We start from the raw sequence: 16,416 nt of genomic DNA on the forward strand, positions 1-16,416 counted from the left end.
ACCTTGACTACACAATACTCAATAATGACAACATGAAGACACATCTTTAGCATTTTATTTAAAAATGTAAACACTTTGATTTCTGTGGTGCCAGTCCATGGACGTTCAGTATCTGGTGTGTTTACCTGAGAGTATTCCACTGGGTAAAGGCAAGAGTGCTGACGCAGCATGGAGAATAAGTGGTGAACAAACAAAAAATTGATAAAATACACACATCAAACGATGCTTGGATGGTTTGGCTGGGTGGAACGATGGACGGATGCGTGAAGAGGGAAAGCAGCTGAATGAGGCAAAGCCAAGATGTCTAGTAAAGCTCATTCACAGCTGCCTGTTTCTGGTTTCCTTTAGTGAGCATTTTATCACCTACTGTTAAAATGCAGTTGATTATCTCTGTACTCCTCACTCACTGCTGTAAGTAGATGGTTGGAGCTAAGGTAATGCTTAATGTAAGTTTGAACTAACTATCTCTACTGTTACCCCCGTTATGTTGTTTGCCCAAAAAAAAGAATGGTCCTCGGTAAAAACCAGAGTTCTGACTATGTTGTGGTTGACTGGTCAGAAGCGCTCCAACCTAAATTCTGATAGTATGAATGTGACAGACACAACGGCTCAGTACAATAGATGTTTAGGTTTTAAAGTCTGCAGCAGTGTTTTGCAATGAGAGCACAAAACACTAAGAAATGACATACTAACAAGGGAAAACAGATGAAAGCTATGAGGCTACTATTAATAAGTAGAGCCTCTTTATTTTGTTGACGTAGGAAATGTGCTGGCCCACTGAAGTAGTCTGTGTGCATTCTAACTTCCACACCAAGTGTTCAAGCTGTAAAGAGTGATAATTACACCTTGAGGTGGACGGGCAGTCCACACCTTTACCTGAAGCCTTTACCAACTACTGTGTTAACAGTGTCACGGCTCTTGTCAATCAGATGTATCTGTCTTTTTAACAAAACACCATTATGAATCAGTCCAGATGCGTATGCCAACATTTTAAAATTCTTATCAGAAATCAATTTCAAATCAAATTTCAAAATTTTGCCTTATAGTTTTGCAAAAGTGTGACTTCATGATTAAAAATAGTTTGTTTTCTCTTGTTAGACTACAGAGGGGTTGAATGACTACTATCATGTGTGAAACTATCACTATCTGTGTGAAATACTTATGTATTTGGTAATGTTTTGGAGATGTAACATACAAGGGAATTTCTCCTTGTATTAATGTAAAGACAATAATGGTACATTTAAAAAAGGGGACTAAATAAAAATAAATAAAATGGCACAATGGTACTTGACACAATGGTGTCACTCTGGCAGAAGATTGTAATCGTGCAAAGACTTGCACATCATATTTCATTCATGAAGGGGAAACCCAATAGAACTACATACATGGGGGCTTGTATTCATCTTTAATAAGATTCTCATGTTGGTATGATATGAAAGCACTGAAAAGGGCTTTAAACCCTTCATATCATTTTGGATGTTGCATTATCAATCAATAATGTGGGGAAATCAGTTTCTTTGTATAAGTATGACATTTTGAGCAGATGCTATTTAATGCAGACACATTTTTGTTCATTGTGTTTTAGTTTTAAATCAGATTTGATTTTTTTCAGGGGGGTTGGTTCAGAATTCTATACTTCTAAAATACAGAAGAAAGACAAAGAAGATTCTGGGAGCAACACACCAGGATCATATTACTCTTATACTATCAGTATAGGAAGTGATGAAAGCCTGGATGCAGGTGATGAAATTGGATTACTGAGGGAACTAATGTCAGAGGTTAGGTCAGGAGGTGTGTGAGCTGTTGAAGTGATAGATTTGATTAAAAGTAAAGAGCTTTTGACAGATAACTGCATAAGTACAAAGAATACCTATTTATGAAAAAACATTTGTAACTGTTGGTACTGTTGTGAATATATTGTGTTTTAGCTAAAGAAGTTACTGAAATATACACAGCTGTAAACATTTTTGCATTGATGCTTAAATAACACTGATATAATCTTCAATTCATATTCTACGGAGCTTTGAAACTGATGTGAAACTAAAAGCATTGCACACTTGCGGTGCTTTCATGTTATCTGGGTTCAATCAGTGATATTGTTTGTTACCTCTGCAACTGGGCTATCTCCTGGCTGATGTCATCCAACTCCTTGATGCCAGTGAACTCCCCTGAACCCACCGAACTAGAGCTGTCCTGTAGAGAGGGACGGGCAGACAGACCCAAAGAGAGGAAGGGAGAAAGACAAAAAAACAAAACACGAGGACTGATTGGTAAAGTAAACTTAATTTGTTGTTGAAGAAAGTGGGATGATGAGCCATGTGAAGGAGAGAGAGGTAAAGAGAGGATAGGAGAGAAACCACCGGTCATAAGAGGAGCAGCACAGAGGTTTGAATCAGCAGGTGGCACCAACATGTGGGGAGTGTCACCACCACTGACTAACTGCCAAGGAAGGTAAAGATTCAAGATTTTTAAAAGATTTTTTTTTATGATTTATATTTTTCAGCACGCCTTGGAGAAAATTAAAATAAGTTGTCATGCAGGAGGTTTAACAAACAGCTCTTTGTTAAACAGGAAGACTGTTACACTAAATGAAAGTACACAGGATGCTCCGTGTAAGGCAGGGTCACATACAACTGCTACCCTAAGACTGCAGCTGCTCCATCAAAAGTACTTCTTTGAATCTTGAATCTTCTCTTGGTCAGCAGACAGTTGGCAGGGTGAAACAATGTCACTGCACTGTATTGGAATGGAGAGAAACATCTTGCCAATGCTTTCCAGTAATCAGGCTGAACAGCCAGCTACTGAAAGCATTCTTTAATCCAATGTAGGTCCATGTTACCTACCCACAACTTGAACATTATAGCCTGAGAGAGGAGGAGAAGACGAAAGGAAGAAACATCAGCAGCAATAGAGTTAGGGTCAGAGAGAAGAACAGTGGGCAGTAAATGTCTTTCATTTCATTCATCTGCCTCTCCTCAAATCTAGCTTTTTTTCATGTCTATGTTGGTTTTCAGGTTGTCTTCCTCCAGATAAGCACATCTGGCAGATAGGGAAACTGGTGAAGCTAAAGAACAGCATGTTTAGCAGACAAATCACACGTCTACACCGTGAATATGCAAAGAGCAGGATAAAGATGAGAGGTGGAGAGACAAGGAGGAAGTATTGACTCACCCGTCTCATCTCAGACAGCGCAGCCATCTCTGATCCCACTGGAGTCATGTATCCTGACATACTCTGCAGCCATGAAGAGATCATTTAGTTACTGACAATGATGATAACAAGTTCAAACTCCATCCCTTTTTAAAAAAACAAACAAAATGATTTTAAACTTAAAAGTCAGCAGTACTGGGCAATTATCTTGTTCTTTATACTTGTTGTCCCTTAGTTTTATGTCATGCTTGACAGTGAAGATATAAAGTAAAAGAATAAACCATATAAGTAGTCATGTACACATTCTGTATATAATATATACATTTCTGTGCGGTGGGATCTATCACTTCTCAGAGTGAGAAACGACAGGTGTGGCGTGAGAGCGTGTGAACTGCTTGAAATGCGTGTGTCTCCAGTCAATGCGTGAGACTATTAATTCCATTTATCATTATATTTTTTTTTCTTGATTTTAATTTATTTCTGGTTGTGCTGTTCAAATATGTTTCAAGTTGAGTTCTGGTGGTTCAATAAATGCTTATGTTTACAAATCTATGAATAATCGTTTTTCAATATCGATCAAAATAATCGTGATTATGATTTTTACCATAATCGTCCAGCCCTAATGGCTAACACTATTATCCATAAAAACATACATTTCTGCACTGGGTTGCACCAGCTATGTGTAAGCTGGCATGAGCTACTTGGCATTGCACGATATTTTGTTATCATAGTAATGAAATATAATATCCATAAATTAGGTCTCTACTGGATTACTGTGTTGCAAAATGTCATCCAATTCATGAAAAAATGCTCCTGTGTGGCAGAAACTGCTGTTTAACTTCTCTCCATGGTGCAACCGCTTTTATATTAGTAATACAACAGGCTGCAGCAGTTGTTTGTCCTACTCAGAAGCCCAATGTTTTTGCTTGTAATAAGCAAATATCTACTCTATAACTGTCCAGATGCACTCAGGAAATATCTGCAGAAGCCTCCAGCTGCTGGAGAAGAGACATCTGATCCCCCATCTACACCTAATCCTGATCTCCTCTAGGGCACCAAATTGGCTGAAGCGGCCCTGGCAATACTCAAATGTACCAGCTAATGGGCATAAAATGATACTGACCACATGGAAACAGTTGGGTTCACATTTCTATGGAAGATAAAATGAGTTACTGAAGACTACACAAACCCAGGGTTACCAGCAGTGATTTGTAATGAAGATAAATATGTTTATATATGTGACATTCATATACTGTACATATATACGATACATTCAGGTCCAGTAAACATGCACTCTGTGTGTGTGTGTGTGTGTGTGTGTGTGTGTGTGTGTGTGTGTGTGTGTGTGTGTGTGTGTGTGTGTGTGTGTGTGTGTGTGTGAGAGTGACTTACTGGTACAGGAGTGCTTCTCTCAGAAGGGGGGATCATATCAGCGGTCAGGGCCTGTGGGGGGTCGATGCCCTTGCTGACTTTTTGCTGGATGAGATGCATGGCAAGGGCGAACTGCTCCCGGGTCAGCTTACCTATCTGCCTGGTGTCTGCCAGAGCCCTACAGGGAGGAGCAGACATTCAAAAGACCCACACACAGACACATACACACACACACACACATTGTGGTAACTCACTTAAACTAACACACTGTGCTTGAGGACCAAGATGGAAGCAGAGTCTGGCTGACATTTGAAGGGACAAGAACTGAACTATTTACACATGTTGCTCTATATTTTTCCCAAAATGTTTCCCTTAAGCACCTGACTATCTGATAGTTGTATATAGAAGAAGTTACATTTGCTATAAATATGTTCAATCTGACCTTTGATATGTAAAAAAAAAGTCTGATTTAGCAGGATCAATTCTATAACAAAAACTAGCAGCTTCATTTCTAAGCACTTTTCTGACAGTGGAAGATCTCATTTTCCACTTTCTAATAAGGCACCCTTTATAAAGGATTTATGAGTTGTAAGTAATGGCTTTATTAATTGTTAGTAATTAAGTTATTTAGTTATTTACTACTTATTTACTAATAAGAGCAACTTTTGAATAGCCGGAATATGAAAAAAAAACTCAGGACTATATGAATATTTACCCTTCATAATAGGATTATCAACATTTATAACATCAACCAAAAATGTGTTCTTATTATTGATTGATAACTAATCAATGAAGCACCAGTATTTATTTTTTACCCATTAATAAAGCCAAGAAATAAAACACAGCACATATGAAATTTGATTTGATATTGATAAGTGGGAGCTTAGCTGAGTCCGTACCATATATGGGCAAGGATGTTCTGAGAAAGTCCAGACTGTATGAAGATGTCCTTTACTTCCTGTCCGCTGACAAAGCCGTCCAAGTCAGCGTCCGTCTTCAGGAAGATGTCGTCATAGCGACCACGGTCTGACACAGGCACTACCCAGTTCAGTGAATGCTGAGATAGAAACATACAGACAGAGAACTAATTACACATTGTGATTGTATGCCTCTGCCAACCAGTCAAGTTGCATGTATAATAAATGGCATAAAAATATCCAGACTCATTGTGGTCAATAAAATGTATATCACCTGTCCAGACTTGAGTGTGTGTTTGGGAGACAAGCTGCCGGTGCTGTTGAGTGAGTTCATGCTGCCATGGGAAGGTGTGGAGCGCAGTGAGTCTTTGGGTGGTGGAGGGCTTGCGGGCAGTCCAGGCACAGAGCCGACCACTGAGCCCAGACTCTTCTTCCTCTTGGATGGAGGGATGAGAGCAGAGGGCAGAAGGGCAGGAACTGGCTCCTTCTCCAGGGCCCGGTACACAAGGTGCATGGCCTGGGAGAACACACCCTGCTATTAATACTTACTAACTGCCAGTTTAGGGTAATTCAGGTGGCTACAGTAATCATTCTGAGGATTTTTTTTCTTCAAAAAAGAGTAAACATTTATCAATTCAGCATTTGATTGTGCTGTTCTACTACTTAATGGAAAAAATGCTAATACTAGAAATGTTACATGACTTTGAAAATACACTTCTAAAACATTACTGAGAATTGTAATTAAGAAAGATATACACCCCAACACTGCACTCAATATCCAGTTTAGACAGATAAATAATCAGGTAGCAAAATACACGTCAGATACTCTGAATCAGAATATCTCTAAACATATGTAAAACCTTTAACAGTATCTGAAAATTAGATTTAGTATCACTCCTCAAGCGGTGCTGACATTTAGGTTCAGGAACTTGCCCTCAGAGCAGGAGGAGACAGCTATACCTTAAAGGATAAGGTTGGCTATATTCTTTTTTTTTTCTTATTGGCAATAAATCTCCTGTGCAAAGCCAATGTCCTCTCTGTTGTCCACAAATTATTAAAAATATGTCAATGACCCAGATCGCTGCACTGAGTATTACACATGTTGTGTATCAATTCTGCGACTTAATATAGGAGTTAACACAGAAGGTCAGGATGAAATGAATCACAAAACAAAAACAAGTAACATTGAAGAAGATTGAAGAAGATTGAAGAAGATGCACTTACCACTGCAAACTCATCTCTGTCCAGATGGCCATCTTTATCTATGTCACTCAGGTCCCAAACCTATCAGCAGGAATGAATATAATGTTGCAATATGGATCAAATCAGATTAAAGACTACACAACGTACAAACAACAATTTAGTGAGGGGATTCATCATACTGTGTATAATAATTGAAGGAGTAACTAAATTGTATAAGGAGACCTATTATGCTTCATTCGATTTTCAGGCATATGTATAATGCTACAGTGTCAGATGTTCTTATTAAAAGTGGCCAATGTGTCAAATAATGAGGTAAAATAACTGGCCTTGAACTGAAATAACGTGAAACTGCTCTAGTGGAGTCCAAAATTAAAAATTCACAACTGGAAAGAAGAGTAATAGGTCCTCTTTAAAGGTTTCATTTCAGTTGTAAAATCATCTCTGTAAAAAACATTTTCTTTAACAAACTACACGTCAGCATATCATCTGTAAACAAGAATTCAAACAGCCACAATGATATTATTGTTGCCTTATATTCATGAAAGCAGAATGAACTACACTATTACATATTTAGTGAGAAACACAATATCATTATGTTACAACTTCATTTAAATATTTTAATCTTCAAATGAAGAAAGTCAGACTCAGTTTAATAAAATACAGTGAAAGTCCATACCTTCCCAAGTATATCCAGAGGTAGCTTGGAGTTGATTAGGACTGGTTTGACCTTCTCTCCTGACAGCAGGCCATTGACTGGTGCCAAACTTTCAAAAATTCCATCAAATTTACTCTTCTCCTCGGGCTACGAATTAAACACACAAGAGTTATGGCTCTGACTTACTGGAGAAACTAAGTTTGCCTTATAATACAATATTAGAACCTGAACCATACTGGATTTTTTTAGAGGCAGATACCATTATTGATACTTAAGAGTAAAAATACTGTACTAATTATATAATAATAAATAATATATAATATTATACAATTTTCCACTTTTTTTCCTGCTGCCCGAAATTGTACTGACCCCAAAACCAAGGTACAAATTCACCAAACTGTGAATCAGTCATTGTGAAAGACTGAGATAATGACTGCTTTATTCCACTATTGTGTGTGTGTGTGTGTGTGTGTGTGTGTGTGTGTGTGTGTGTGTGTGTGTGTGTGTGTGTGTGTGTGTGTGTGTGTGTGTGTGTGTGTGTGTGTGTGTGTGTGTGTGTGTGTGTGTGTGTGTCCATACACACCCTGACAGCCCAGTGTAGTTCACTGGAAGTAGAAGCTGTGCTGCTTAGAGACGGACTGCTTGTGTCCTTCTGAAAAAAGAGCAACAAATCAGAGATTTTTTTCTCATACTGAGCTTTTGATACAAAAATGAATAACATAATAAGCCATTAATCGTTGGTAGTTTTGTGATAATGTGTCACATGATTCACTACCTTCAAATGGTCTTCTGTGTATTGGATCTTCTTTGAATTTTCTGTAATTTATCATCTTTTTTTAAATGTCTTCTTTTGTCCCTCCTCCATTCTTTTAATATTGTTTTACTGTTGTAAAGTGCACTGAGACACCATGGTGTGATTGTGCATTTTAAATAAACTTTGACTTGACACAACCTCAAATTCTCTTGGAGACAATTAAATATTATATTAGACCACTTTCAGACAGCAGGCACATGCTCGGCCTGCGTTGGAGCATTTAATGAGACAGCTGCCACTTTGCTGTTCACTATTAGAAAAGACTACAGTCTGCTCAAAAGCACAGTTTCAGGGCTTGTTTTTTAAATTACTTGTCCAGGTACATAAGTGACTTATCTGGGTAAAAATAACAATAATTGACACTGAGCTCAAATGAAACAAGTGCACATAAAGGTAAATAAATATGAACAATATAAATAAATACATGTAGGCGTTATTGAGGGATAGATGGACCAATCAATCTACATTCTCCCAGTGTCAATGTGTTTCTTAATGTAGATCAATGTTTGTAATATAACAAAATAACACAATTGATTTATGGGGAATTCATTTGTTCAAATAGTCAGATGAATAATGAATGATTAATGAGACAGAGCTTTATCTTGTGTGGTGTTAATTACAGTAAAACACACAGTGTGGATGCATCAGCAGCACTAAGCACTGACAGCAGCAGCAACAAACTTCATCTTCACTGAAGAGCTTTTGTTACTTTGTTGTCTTTTGTCTGACATTATTATTTGGTGCTGCCCATGTCAGTTAATGTAATATATGATCCTCTGAACTTGGATTCATTCATCTGTCCCATGAAAGCAGCTCCAGTCTGCCTGTTAGCTTCAGCACAGAGGGTTTGTTTGTTTTACACACCTGTGTAGCTGATGGTGGTTTGTTGGTCTGTGTTAAGAGTAATACAATTGTCTACATGTCTCATACAAGGATACAATGTTCAAACAGAAAACATGCATGTAGCCTCCACTACAACCCTGCTTACAACACACCATATGCAGTTTATGCATCACACAAGCCTGTCATGCTTCCACTATCCTGCTAGAATAGGTTCCATTTGTTCCATTTTGGGTCAGGAAATGGTAGAGAAAACACTGTATATAATGTGAAGACACTTTTAACTTGTTGTTTTTGCCATACAAAAAATCCACTTGTCCCAGACATGCAGACGAGCCTTAATGTCGAGCCCTGAGTTTCACCTCCTCTGTCTGGGTCACACACATTCTTTCTATTTCTCTCTCTCTCTATTGTTACTATTTGCAAGCAAGTCGTTCTTATCATTTCATTTATTTCTGTTCCCGGTAGCAGAGCCAGGCAGCCTCCGGCCCACATCCAAGCCGGGTCAAGAGGAGGGTCATGCACAACCATCCTTTGCATCATAGCAGAACAGGGAACATATCTACATATCTGGAAATGAAAGTAGCCAAACTTGAATCCACAGTGAGATAATATTACTGAGGCTAGACATAAAGAAATGTTGGGTATAAGTGCTGATATAATACTGAAGTGCTGAAATAAAGACAACTGAAAACTGGACTAGCATGAAATACATACAGATGCTATTATCCACTTGGTTTTTTCTCTTTTTTACTTATAAGATCATCTTGTGAATGATGCTACTCACTTCCACTAATGCTAGCTGTTCATCTAATTATTTCTTCTGGTTCAGCCTGTTGACTCTTTCTTTTTTGACAGTAAAGGTGACTATGCTGACATATGTATTAAATGTATAATGATTTTAAATATTAATGCCACATGTGATATGACCAAAACATAATAATGTATATATCCTGATTGAGCTATTCAGCAGTGCTGCTTTATGTGGCATTCAGTGTGTATGTCCAGTATCTGCTTTGTGCAACATAGAAATGTCATTTGTGAGCTTGAATGATGAAGTCATACTCACAAACTTGGGAGGAGGGACTGTGAGGTTGAGGCTGGACAGACTGACTTCCTGACCACTCTGAGCACAGGCCACGAGTCGCAGAGCTACATAAAAGCCCTGAAAGAGAGAGAGAAGTCACTGTTACCCATCAAGTAGTTACATTCCTGCTTTCTCAAACTACATCTTAACACTTTGTCATCAGAAAGAGTGCTTAATCATGTGGCAGGTGAATACTATTTCAACAATACAATAAGAAATCTTAAAATTGTTTAATAATCTGACACAACATAGTTATTTTTTTAATCAAATAAAGTGCTTCAATACAGTTATAAAAGAAAACATTTCCATTCTTTTTGCTTCATATCTGAGCTTCAACTTCATATGTTGGCAGAATTAACAGAATACTTTTTCTCCTGACACGTAGTAGTCATTTGGATATTGCTCTCTTCAAAATTTAGCAGTTTCAGTGTCAAATTTCTCAGTTTTTGGATGACTTAGCTGTCTTAAACATGACTAATGAGTGTGGCTGATCTGTCATAGGCTACATCTGGGTACAAATCTCTGACTTAGGACCAGTTCATCGGGAACAGCTTGATCAAGCAGATAAGCTCATCAAAGAGCTTATAGTTAGCAAGCTCCTAGTTTATGCTGCTATAGGCTTAGACTGCCGGGGGACTCATAGCTCCATGATGCACTGAGCTCCTCTCTCCTCCTCTCTCTCTCTCTCTCCATCCATCTATATCCATTAACATTCATGTACTATTAATGCATTCAATAACCTACACTTCTTCCCCGGAGTTGTCTGTGCTTTCTCATCTCACAGGTAATCTGGGCCTGTAGACGTCCGGATGACAGATTCCAGTCCCGGACCTTCTAGCTTCAATGTTTATTTTCTATGTGCTTCTCTCTCTCTCCTATTCTTCCTCTCTCTCCTCTCTACCCCAACCGGTCGAGGCAGATGTTCTCCCACTTTGAGCCTGGTTCTGCCTGAGGTTTCTTCCTGTTAAAAGGGAGTTTTTTCTTGCCATTGTCGCTAAGTGCTGCTCATGTAGGAATGTTTGGTCTCTTTAAAATTAAACCTGAAGAGTTCGGTTTAGAACCTGCTCTATGTGTAAAGTGCCTTGAGATAACTTTGTTGTGATTTGGCGCTACACAAATAAAGATTGATTGATTGATGATCAATTTGGAACAAAAGCTGTATCCCCAATTGGTAAAAAGCAGATTTTTGGGTCAGTAGTTCAGGTTAGGGTAAGGCTGAGGGTTATATAAGTAGTGGGTTATGGTTGTGGTTAGTATACGTCTCCAGAAGATAAATGTAACTCTATGTGAGACACGGACAGACAGCAGAGGAAAGAAGCTGCAGCATGGTGCCTGTAAATGACACCAAAACGCAGTGACTCAGCAGTTTTTTTTGTTCATTGGGCTTTGGCTCTGTGCAAAACTACTAGATATGACGAAAAGAAAGATATATAAAATAATATTTATATGCAATAATTTTCTTAATTTTAAATGTATTAAGTTCAAATTAATGTTTGCTGTTTTCCACTTAGCTGCAACATGCTAGAAATGTCTAATTTGTGGGTATATAACTATAAATATATAAGGCCCATATAAACTGTGTTGTCTATTAGATCATCTTGTATTGGGGAGACATTTGGATTCACCATTACACTATATACACATCATTACATAACAAGTATTTTTCTGCTAATGAAATTTAAAAAAAATGGTTGCATGCACTGTGATCCCCAATTTCCCATGTGAAGTCCGTATGTGAAGCACATGACCAGACAGAGCACTGGATGAACTGTTTCCTACCTGTTTGTCCAGATAACCTTTACCATCAGGATCAGCCAAATCCCAGATCTAAAATACAAGACACAAACTAAACGTGAGACTACACATACTCTTAACCTCCACTGTTCTTTAAATGATCCTGACCTCTGACCTCACTGAGGAGGTCGGTGGCAGAAAGGCCAATTTGTAATGTGATGAAATGTACAAACATAACTAACAACACACACGTAAACACAGTCCTTGTCCTAGTCCTTGTGTGGAGTATGAATAAAGATATTTTGACAGAGATAGTTCAAATCATGCTTGCTCCTGACCAATCACTGCTTGGGTGTGACTGTCGGGCTGATATTTACTCTTTACAACTACTTCATCTACACATTAACTACCATTAGTCACCATACACCTACAAATCAATAAACCCTCTAACTAAACCATATTGCTCTTTAAACAAATGAATTGGTTACTGGTATAGAAATGTGTGTATGTGGTGAAGCACAGGGGGATAATGTGGTACCCAATGTAAACAACGCAGGTTACAAAACACTAAAATATAAATATAGAAAATATTTTATGAGGAATATAGATACAATCTATACATATATATATATACAGACATGACTGAAAATATGATCCTGCTGGAAGACCCATGACCTGCAACTGACACCCAGTTTTCTAACACCATGTTTGGCTCCAAAATGTCTTGATAGTCTTGTGATGTCATTGTGTCCTGCACAGATTGAAGGCAGGCAATGCCCAAGGCAGCAAAGCAACCCCAAAACATTACTGAGCCTCCTCACACACAGACAGTGGTAGGCTGTATAAATGTGACCACACCTAAATCCAGTCACAACAATGTCACTGTGAATCCATCAACAATAATAATCTGTGTGTCTTCTCCTCAGAGCAATCCCAACAGCCTCTAGTGTTTACACCTGTCACACACCAAGACATGTGAATACTAATATTTCTTCATTAGCCTTAGAAGCATCATAGCTCTATTCTTAGTGTTTAAAACAGCAGATTCAGTTGCTTTGTGTATGAGCACACAGCACTGAAAAGAGTCAACAAAGATGGAGAGTAGTGATACATGAGCATTTCCTCTGATAAAATTCAAGGTCTGCTACAATGTCAGATTTCAGAGATTAAAGAAAAACTAACTCTTGACATGCAGAGAAAATTCATATTCAAATGAATGCACAGAAAAGAACAGGTTATTAATCACATGCAGCAATACAAACATAATTCCATTCAGAGTCTAACTAAAACCAAAAGAGACACAAAGTAAACTCTACAATTAAATAAGTCTGTTTCAGCAGTGGACATGTTGACTGTATTTCAAATGTACACACATTCACCCTGTGAGGAAGCAGTGTCCTGACTCATTACTACAAATAAAAAAAGTACACCACAATTCCAAAATAAATTCAGGGTAGAAGATGTAATCTGATTACTGATTCAACTGGTCCAACCAGCAGGGTACTACGCGATATTGGACTTCCTCACAAGAACATGCTATCTTGTGCACATATAAACATACTGACTGATAGTAGTGTAGTAGTAGTAATTTAAATAATTGTTATCATTGCAGAGTTTTCTGTTCTTGATGGCTTTTAATAACAGCAGACACAGAGGTTGACCTGTAATCCACTGGCAATCCAAAACTGTAATGACAACATCAACAACAAAGCAGGGCTGCAATTTACATCTATCTGCTGATTATTTCCTGATTAATAGATGAATCGTTCGGTCTATAAAATGTCAAAATGGTGAAAATGCTTACTATGATTTCCTAGAGTCACTGGTTACTTTTTAAAATGTCTTGTTTTATTCCAAACAGCAGTCCACAACCCAAACACACTGAGTTTACTATCATGTATGACAAAGCATGAAATCGCATTCAAGAAGCTTGAACCAACAAATATCATTTTTGGCACATTTGTTTAAAAAATGAATAATCAGCTAATCATTGCAGTTCTACAATAAGCTGCAAGTCCTGAATCCAGCAGACAGACCAAAGCTCTGTGTGTAATAACATTCAAACCATCAGCCAATACAGAGAAAAAACATACAGTGGAACTTTTATTAATACAGTACTTACCTTTCCCAGTGTAATGTCAGGAAGTCCAGACTTTTTTAAGAACAAGGCAGCTTCTGTGGGTCCTACTCTCCCTGTATTCCCAGGATCCACCTGAGAACAGACACACATATCACAGTCTCACTGCTTTGTGCCATATTTATAGTGTTTGTTTTTCAATACTATACTGAACTCTCTGTCAATAAGGTAAACTGTCCACCATACATGCTTTAAATAGGTGAGGTGGCAGTTGAGAAACTCTGCACTTAAATGAATCATCTTACCTGTCTGTAAAAGTTCTCAAATACAGGGTTCCCACTTGTCAACTGTGGTAGAGACACAATGTTATTACATTGAGAAACAACTACTAGTCAGCTTCCTTCAGCTACAAGCACTGATAACATGTCAACAATGATATAAACTATGTAACTAAATTATACAATAACTGGACTGACTCAAATACCAATAACTAGGCCTAGAGAGGAAATCTTTTAGATGCTCATATCATTTCAATTTGACTCTGAACGCCCCTAGTCCTGCTGTTTACTAACAATAACAAAGATATGATATGATATGATATGATATGATATGATATGATATGATATGATATGATATGATATGACCTCTCGGTGATTGTGTGCTCATCAGCCTCACCATGAACTGAGCCATCAGCATCATTCATCAAACCTTAAGCTAAGGTTAGCTTGTGCTAATCTGCTGAATAGCCTACCTTCCAGTCTGACAGGCGTTATTCCATCAACACTCAACACTACACAGCCTGGAAACAAGCTATGCTAGCTAAGGTTTGCTAGCTTAAGGACTTCACTGAACGTTATCATCATGTTCAGAGCTTTGTCAACGTTCCATGTATGTGCACAGGTCAGCCTGCCACTAAATTAGTGTACAGTGTCCAAGGTGCGTTTTATTTTTACATGTGTAATTAATACATTAACTGAATGTTATGTCGTAAAGAGATAGCTACACAGCTAGCCAGCGCCAGCTGAGGCTAACAAACCCGCTACCTAACGGTACTGCAACAGGCCTTATTCCAGCTCACTGCTTCATTTCTGGCTGCATTTCAGGGCGAACTCATATCTTGTTCAAAGTACAATCAAAAAGCAATGTCATGAATGAGATGTGGTGGGTCATGTTATGAATGATCTTAGCTTAAAGTAGAAGTATAGAGGCGTAAATAGCTGTATCTTTACCTGGGTGAGGGATGTGAGAGCTGCCATCGTCCCTGTTGCTGCGGGAACGCACCCAGCTACCCACCCTCCCTCTCCGAGGCAACACTCCCCCTAGCGGACAAACCTGGGCCTAACACTCAAGGAAAAGAGCGCATCCGAAACTGCATTAAAGATTTTCCATTGTTTTATTGCCTTCCTTACCTGGAAATGATTGAGTTTTCTAACCCAATGAACATTTTTGAATATATATTTCGACACGCATTTTAATTCGGCCTAATTATTTTACAAGCTTAGTGTTTACAGCTCTAAGTGGCTCCCTTTCATTCACTGCTGGGAAGACAATACAACTAATGCAACATGATACACTTCTATTCGAAAATGTAAGTAATCAGGTAACGGTAGGTAGGAGCTGCATACCAATACCCCCTATATACATTTCAGAGTTTGATCTTTTAAAAAGAAATGCATCAGCTGTGACAATAAAGGAAATAGCAATACATTATATTAATAATACATGTTATTTATGGAGTAGCCTACTTTTCAATGCCAAAAGTCAAAGATGCCTGTGTGCTGGCATGATACTTGAACCACTGAACCACACTCCAGTAATTGAGTATATATGAAGCTGTTTCATTTTTTATCTACCCCCAGCAGATAGACATAACTTGATAAGTCCAGTATTATGTGTACTTGAGAATGCACTCAGATCACTCACGATAAAACATCACATGTTCTTGCTTACGTGTGCTCCTGTCAAGCTGCTCTGTAACTGTTTGTTTGTTGCTTTGTTCAGACATAGTTTGCTTTGCTTTTACTGTGTGCTGCTTACTCTGTGTTTTATACTTATTGTAACTCACTTGTCTTATGTTTTAAATCTGTTTCTTGATTTCAGGCTGCCAACTCACACCTGGCCAGGGACAACATATGAAAACTAGCCTTTGGGCTAATTCTGGCATATTTACAGATATGTTTATTAATATGGACTGTCCCTGACAAATAAACTAATAAAATAAAATAAATAAAAATAAAATAAATTGGCGAGACCACTTTGTAAAAGCCATTTATTTTACACAATGCTGAAACTTTTCTTACAACTTAAACCTCAACTGTTGTATTGAAGGATGTACGTAATTTTGTAAACCTAAAAGAAAATGAAACATCATCAAAATGGGTAAAACAACAGAGAAACACCACACTTGTGGCTTCATCATTCCTATCCCACCACCATGCTTTAAATAACTGTGTAACAATGTCATGCAATCAGCAACAGCAGCATTTGTCACAGTAAAGTGCCATTTTCCTCAAAGTTTGTATACCCCCATTTACAGTATAAAACAAAACTTCAGGCCATTTCCAGTGG

General features: G+C 38.1%; 1 protein-coding gene across 5 annotated transcripts in view; it reads right to left on the reverse strand.

The window, feature by feature from the left end:
• Nucleotides 1–15,104, reverse strand: part of LOC133984367 (epidermal growth factor receptor substrate 15-like 1) — a 51,813-nt gene extending 36,709 nt beyond the window's left edge. For 4 of the 5 annotated variants that reach the window (XM_062423653.1, XM_062423652.1, XM_062423651.1 and 1 more), the window contains exons 1-13: nt 15,078–15,104; nt 14,154–14,195; nt 13,894–13,983; nt 11,817–11,864; nt 10,020–10,115; nt 7,880–7,948; nt 7,318–7,443; nt 6,663–6,722; nt 5,713–5,955; nt 5,421–5,578; nt 4,543–4,699; nt 3,172–3,234; nt 2,108–2,193 (exon numbers count right to left, since the gene is read on the reverse strand). In XM_062423653.1, the coding sequence (XP_062279637.1) occupies nt 2,108–2,193; nt 3,172–3,234; nt 4,543–4,699; nt 5,421–5,578; nt 5,713–5,955; nt 6,663–6,722; nt 7,318–7,443; nt 7,880–7,948; nt 10,020–10,115; nt 11,817–11,864; nt 13,894–13,983; nt 14,154–14,195; nt 15,078–15,104 (1,265 nt within the window). Of the gene's footprint in view, nt 1–2,107; nt 2,194–2,843; nt 2,865–3,171; nt 3,235–4,542; nt 4,700–5,420; nt 5,579–5,712; nt 5,956–6,662; nt 6,723–7,317; nt 7,444–7,879; nt 7,949–10,019; nt 10,116–11,816; nt 11,865–13,893; nt 13,984–14,153; nt 14,196–15,077 lie in introns of all 5 variants that reach the window. The other variant, XM_062423655.1, reaches the window with a different exon arrangement.
• Nucleotides 15,105–16,416: the final 1,312 nt, after the last annotated feature.

The sequence above is a fragment of the Scomber scombrus genome, chromosome 8 (genome assembly GCF_963691925.1).
Source record: "Scomber scombrus chromosome 8, fScoSco1.1, whole genome shotgun sequence".
NCBI lineage: Eukaryota > Metazoa > Chordata > Actinopteri > Scombriformes > Scombridae > Scomber > Scomber scombrus.